This window comes from Solanum pennellii, chromosome 1, assembly GCF_001406875.1.
Source record: "Solanum pennellii chromosome 1, SPENNV200".
NCBI lineage: Eukaryota > Viridiplantae > Streptophyta > Magnoliopsida > Solanales > Solanaceae > Solanum > Solanum pennellii.
The window spans coordinates 81,087,565-81,094,544 of NC_028637.1; the positions used below are offsets into that span (position 1 = coordinate 81,087,565).

General features: G+C 46.6%; 1 protein-coding gene across 1 annotated transcript; it reads left to right on the forward strand.

Moving 5' to 3' along the window:
* The first annotated feature begins 1,415 nt into the window (after nt 1-1,415).
* LOC107023836 lies at nt 1,416-6,457 on the forward strand. Its single transcript, XM_027913908.1, is given in 2 exon segments — nt 1,416-3,431; nt 3,512-6,457. Coding segments are annotated over 2 exon segments (4,962 nt in total).
* Nucleotides 6,458-6,980: the final 523 nt, after the last annotated feature.

Below are 6,980 nucleotides of genomic sequence, written 5' to 3' on the forward strand. Positions count from 1 at the left end.
GAAGGATGAAAGGTAGTTCTCACCTTATTGAATCAATGAGCGATGTTAAGAGTAGTGTTCAATGAAGGGAAAAGTACTCCTTCACATATGTAAATGCAATTCACACTATGTATATGTTTGGGAATAATTCTTAGCACCGAGCGGATATTAAAAACAAGGTAGTGTCCTTCCACTAATAGAATAGGTCGGGTCTTCTACATATGCTCTGTTGAGATGGAAACTCTCCTGCTAATACAATAAGTCAGGTTTATAAAAGCAATATTCCTATCCCATAACAATGTGCCAACATAGGTCTATAGTTAGAGGATCCACCTAAAAGCTAAATATGTTAGTTCTACCTTATGCAAGAAGAACGCCTTCTTTCGATATAGGGTTATATGACACCGAATTCCATGTAGATCACATGGTCTATGTCGGTTAAGACTATATTATCTCAAATGAAAAAGGGCATGAATTATGAATAAGAAAGTGAGTTATGTGCTATGTTTCCTCAAAAGGGTTTACTTATCATGAGTGATAGTATGGGATGCCATTTTAGTATGAGGGCTTATGAGTTAATGCATGCTCCAATTGGCTTAGACTTATGATTGACTTTCCTTGACATGAGATAGTGATTGTGTATGTATCTTTACTATGTCTATGAACTATGGATGAGACAAATGTATGGTAAGTATGAGTATGGTTATCCAAAGGTGGTACTTAGTGTAGATAGGGCAATGGGGCTTTATCTACACATGGTTCAAGTGAAACCTACGGTTACTTATATGGTTATTCTATTATGTCTTATGATGATTGATATTTACATTATGCTGATTGGAGACTATTGTGACGTCCCGCCATTCATCCAGGCAGAACGCCACCAGTCTAGGCGGTTAGCAGCAGGCGCCAAAGGACAGGCAGTCCAAACTGGCCAGCAAGGGCAGGCGTTCAAGCAGGCAGCCGTTACGGCTGTTTCAGCTGTTTCAGCTGTTACGGCAGTTACAGCCGTTACAGCTGTTACAGCAGGTGAAGAGGCAGCAGTTTCAAGCCTTGGAGAGGCTTGTTCAAGGCCTCTAGGCGTTGGGGCAGACTAGGAGCATCTAGGAGTCCATTTTGGAAGACTTAGAAGCATGTCTTGTAGGCATAGACATAGGAACTTGTATAGGGTAGCATTTATTTACTCTTAGGCATTAGAGTAGTAAAAATAGTAGTTCATTTTTACTTGTAAAGCATCATATAATTTCAGCAAGTAATAGAAGTTCCTTCTTCCAAAATTCTGTCTTACTTCTTATTTTCTTAGCGATCCGAGTGAGAGGCTTACTTGAGTTTGTAAGAACGTGCAAGAATCGTGAGTAAACCGTCAAGTGCCGCACGGAGTATTGTCCGAATCAAAAAGTCCGTGACAGTTGGTATCAGAGCAGGTTCATCGTAAGAAAATGACGAACGAAGGACACAGTAGCGGCAACACCCCCGTCGTCCGCCAGGATGGTGGGAAGAAGAACAAGAAGGGGAAGAACAAGCAGAAGGGTAATGAACCCAATCTACCCATTCCGCCACCAGGCGATCTTCCACCAAGCGATCCTCCACCAAGTGATCCTACACCAAGCGATGGACGAACTTCTCTCCCACCCGCTATTGTCGATGGAAGTGACGACGACAACGGCGAATATGTTGTAGACGTTACTATTGGACATGAATGGATTGCCAGCGTTGAGATGGCAAGGCAAGCGGTTGAGATTTTAGGCCAGCGCTTGAATGGATTGGACAGGAGCTTCAAAGACCTTGAAGAGCACGCTCTTGAGGAAGTTGAAGACATCCGGAAGGAGTTGGAGGTACGCAAGCGGACTGAATTAGCGATGAAGGAAACCATTACTTCCTTGGAGTTCAGATTCTTGGACGCCCTTGGGACGATTGAGACGCTGAAGAACAAGGTAGAGACTCTCGAAGAAGAGAGGGAGGTTGGTGCATCAACATCACTTGGCCAGGAAAGGGAGACCAGAGTCGAGGTTCCCAAGCCACCAATATTCAAAGGTGTCCGCGACGCCTTAGAGGTGGGAAATTTCCTATGGCACTTGGAGAATTATTTCAAGTGTAATCGGCTCAGGAGCGATGTAAACAAGATCAACACTGCCGTGTTGTATCTTTCCGACGTAGCCATGTTATGGTGGAAACGCAAAGATGCCGAGATTGAGAGGGGCACAGGCACCATCAACACATGGGAACAATTCCTTGAGGAATTCAAGAAAGCTTTCTTCCCCAATAATGCTGTTTATGAAATGAAACGCAAACTCCGGGAGTTGAAGCAGACGGGAAGTATTAGGGCATATGTGAAAGAGTTCACAATCTTGACCCTTCAAATTCCCCAACTCACGGAAGATGACATGTTGTTCACCTTCATGGACGGGCTGCAGAATTGGGCGAGGACCGAGTTGGAGCGGCGTCAAGTAAAAACCATTGATGAAGCCATCACTCAAGCCGAGACCTTGACAGATTTCAAACATGATCGTTTGGACAAGGCGAAGGGCAAGGAGGCAAGGGGCAGTCAAGCTAAAGGCGGGGGAGATCGTGGCCAAGGCAGAGAATTGTCGGCACAACCCAAACAACATGACACGCCCAAACCGGATGGCAGACGGTTTGAACGCCAGAAGTACTCGGAGAAGCGGACGCAGTCCAGCAAAGGAGACGGGTGCTACATATGTGGCGGACCACACGGTTACGCCAGGTGCCCAGAGATGAAGAGCCTTGGTGCCATCGTCCATGAGCGGAAGGAAAAGGAGGCACAAGACAAGGCAAAACCGGCAGACACCACTCAGTTGGGCATGGTTGGGATATGTGGAGCCATAGCCAAGCAGGCCGACAAGCCAGGAGATTTCAGTACGCAGTACGTGGACATCTCCATCAATGGGCAACAATTTCGGGCCATGGTGGATTCCGGGGCTGAAGCCAACATCATGACCAAAGCGGCGGAAGAGAAATTGGGACTAAAAATTGTTCCAAGCAACAATCGCCTCAAGACGGTCAACGCCCCACCAACTCCCGTATGTGGAGTCGCTCATGGGGTCAGCATCACTTTAGGACGGTGGAAAGGTAAAACGAATTTTACAGTAGCTCCTTTGTACATATGCGATGTTATTCTTGGACAGGAATTCTTTCAGCGTTGCCACACGATGATTGATCCCTACCTTCAACAACTCATGGTGATAGAAGGGGAAGGGTCTTGTATGGTGCCTCTTGTTAAGGTGCCAAAGAAAGATGGATATGCCCAATTATCGGCCATGCAGATTGTGAAGGGCCTGAAGAAAGGAGCACCAACCTTCTTAGCCACCATTGCAAGTTCGGGTGAAGACCATGGTGCTATGGAGCCATTGCCACCTATCATAGAAACTGTTTTGGAGGAAAACAGTGATGTGATGCTGGAGGAGCTGCCGAAAACTCTACCTCCAAGGCGTGAGGTAGACCACATGATCGAGTTGGAGGCGGGAGCCAAGCCACCTGAGCTTGCACTTATCGCATGGCTCCGCCTGAATTGGAGGAACTGAGGAAGCAGTTGAAAGAGCTCCTCGAAGCAGGTCACATTCGTCCATCCAAGGCACCCTATGGGGCGCCGGTGCTGTTCCAGAAGAAGAAGGACGGGTCGATGCGTCTATGCATTGATTGCAGGGCGCTCAACAAGATCACAATCAGGAACAAGTATCCAATCCCGCTGATCGCAGATTTGTTTGACCGTCTTGGAGAGGCCAAGTACTTCACAAAGATGGATCTCCGGAAAGGCTACTATCAAGTGCGCATCGCAGAGGGGGATGAACCAAAGACAACATGTGTAACCAGGTACAGAGCATTCGAACGGTTGGTGATGCCCTTCGGCTTAACCAACACACCTGCCACCTTTTGCACGCTGATGAACGAGATTCTACACCCCTACTTGGACCAGTTCGTAGTAGTGTACTTAGATGACATAGTCGTCTATAGTAGCACTTTGCAGGAACATGTGGAGCACTTGAAGAAAGTCTTCAAAGCCTTGCGAGATAACCAGCTTTATGTCAAGCGGGAGAAGTGCGAGTTTGCCCAACCCAAGATACACTTCTTGGGCGATATGATCAGCCAAGGCGAACTTCGGATGGACCAGTCAAAGGTAAAGGCAATCCAGGATTGGGAAGCGCCTGCCAAGGTGACCGAGCTACGTTCATTTCTTGGACTTGCTAATTATTATCGCAGGTTCATTAGTTGATACTCCGCTATAGCCGCCCCACTGACCGAGCTGCTGAAGAAGAACAGGCCATGGGTGTGGAGCGAGGAGTGCCAACGAGCATTTGAAGGTCTTAAGGCTGCGGTTATTGAAGAACCAGTCTTGATGCTGCCCGATTTTACAAAGACCTTCGAGATCCATACGGATGCTTCGGATTTTGCCATTGGGGGAGTCTTGATGCAGGAGAAACACCCCATAGCATTTGAAAGCCAGAAGTTAAATGAAGCTGAACGACGGTACACTCTGCTGGAGAAGGAGATGACGGCCATTGTGCATTGTCTACGCACATGGAGACACTATCTACTAGGCTCCAAATTTGTAGTGAAAACTGACAACGTTGCCACTAGCTATTTTCAGTCGCAAAAGAAGATCACACCAAAGCAAGCTCGTTGGCAGGATTTCTTGGCAGAATTTGACTACAACTTGGAGTACAAACCAGGAAAGGGCAATGTGGTAGTCGATGCATTGAGCAGGAAGACTGATTTAGCGGCCATCTCCTCAGTCCGTAGTGAATTCCAAGGCGCAATCAAAGATGGTATGCAACGCGATCCGGAAGCCAAGAAGATTATGCAGCTGGCTGCTCAAGGCCAAACCAAACGGTTTTGGGTAGAAGACGGATTCTTGCTTACCACTGGACGGAGAGTTTATGTACCAAAGTTTGGATTCATCAGGCGGCGTATTATCAAAGAAAGCCACGACACTCCGTGGGCTGGGCATCAAGGACAGAAGAGAACGAGGGCATTAGTGGAGGCCTTCTATTTCTGGCCACGTATGCGGGAAGAGATCGAGCAGTATGTGCAGACTTGTCTTGTGTGCCAGCAAGAAAAGGTAGAGCGAAGGCAACCAGGAGGGCTGTTGGAGCCACTACCCGTAGCTGATCGTCCGTGGGAGAGCATATCTATGGACTTCATCATTTCTTTGCCAAAGTCAAACGGGTTTGGCACTATTATGGTCGTAGTGGATAGATTTTCCAAATATGCTACATTCATGCCTGCCACAGCCGGTTGTACTTCTAAGGAAGTTGCACAATTGTTCTTCAAAAATGTAGTGAAATATTGGGGGCTGCCGAGGTTCATCATCAGCGATCGGGATCCTTGTTTCACTGGGAACTTTTGGAGTGAACTCTTTGAAATTCTGGGTTCAAATCTTCACTTTTCCACCAGTTTCCACCCCCAAACTGACGGCCAGACCGAACGCGTCAACGCTTTGTTGGAGTGCTATCTTAGGCACTATGTCAGTGCGCATCAGAAAGATTGGGCTAAGCTCCTAGACATGGCGCAATTTTCTTATAATTTGCAGAGGAGTGAATCTACAGGGCGCACACCGTTCGAGTTGGCAACAGGTCAGCAACCCCAAACTCCACACTCACTGCCAACCTTATTTGAGGGGAAGAGTTTGGGCGCTTACAATCTTTCCAAGGGTTGGGAAGATCAACTCGACCTTGCAAAATCTTATTTGGATAAGGCGGAAAGAAGGATGAAGAAGTTCGCCGACCGCAAGCGTCGTCCCACCAACTACAAAGAAGGCGATATGGTTTTGGTAAAGTTTAATCCGAGGCAGTTTAAGACACTGAGAGGCATGCATCACAAATTAGTGCGGAAATATGAGGGTCCGTTCAAAATTGTTGCTAAGGTGGGCAAGATTTCATATAAGTTGGAGTTGCCTCCACTCTTGAGGATCCACCCGGTCTTTCATGCAAGCGTCCTTAAGCCATATCATGAAGATAAGGACGATCCCAACTGGAACAAATCACAACGGGCCCCTATCACTGTTACTGCCTCGCATGATAGAGAAATTGACACCATAATAGATTACCAAGCCAAGCGGAAACGAGGACAGCAGGCCAGTGCCATGTTTCTCGTACATTGGAAGGGACAGACTCCTGAAGAAGCCACTTGGGAGAAGTATGAAGACTTGTGGCAGTTCAAAGACAAAATTCAGGAGTTCTTGCAGCAATGCGTCGCGGTCGTCGCATCATTAGGTGGGGGAGATTGTGACGTCCTGCCATTCATCCAGGCAGAACGCCACCAGTCTAGGCGGTTAGCAGCATGTACCAAAGGACAGGCAGTCCAAACTGGCCAGCAAGGGCAGGCGTTCAAGCAAGCAGCCGTTACGGCAGTTTCAGCCGTTTCAGCTGTTACGACAGTTACAGCCGTTACAGCAGGTGAAGAGGCAGCAGTTTCAAGCCTTGGAGAGGCTTGTTCAAGGCCTCTAGGCGTTGGGGCAGACTAGGAGCATCTAGGAGTCCATTTTGGAAGACTTAGAAGCATGTCTTGCAGGCATAGACTTAGGAACTTGTATAGGGTAGCATTTATTTACTCTTAGGCATTAGAGTAGTATAAATAGTAGTTCATTTTTACTTGTAAATCATCATATAATTTCAGCAAGTAATAGAAGTTCTTTCTTCCAAAATTCTGTCTTACTTCTTATTTTCTTAGCGATCCGAGTGAGAGGCTTACTTGAGTTCTCAAGAACGTGCAAGAATCATGAGTAAACCGTCAAGTGCCGCACGGAGTATTGTCCGAATTAAAAAGTCCGTGACACTATGCTTATGGTGATGTTGCTGTCCTATTCTTTGATGAAATATATGTGAGTTACTTATGATTTGTGATTCTCCAACTCTTTTTAGATGATATTCAAATGTTGCATCTAGCATGGTTTCAAGTAAATGTCCCTTTATGCATGTTTTAAAGATTTTGTGCATAGCTTCCATACTTAGTGCTGAATTGTGCTAACCCATATTTTCTCTTACATT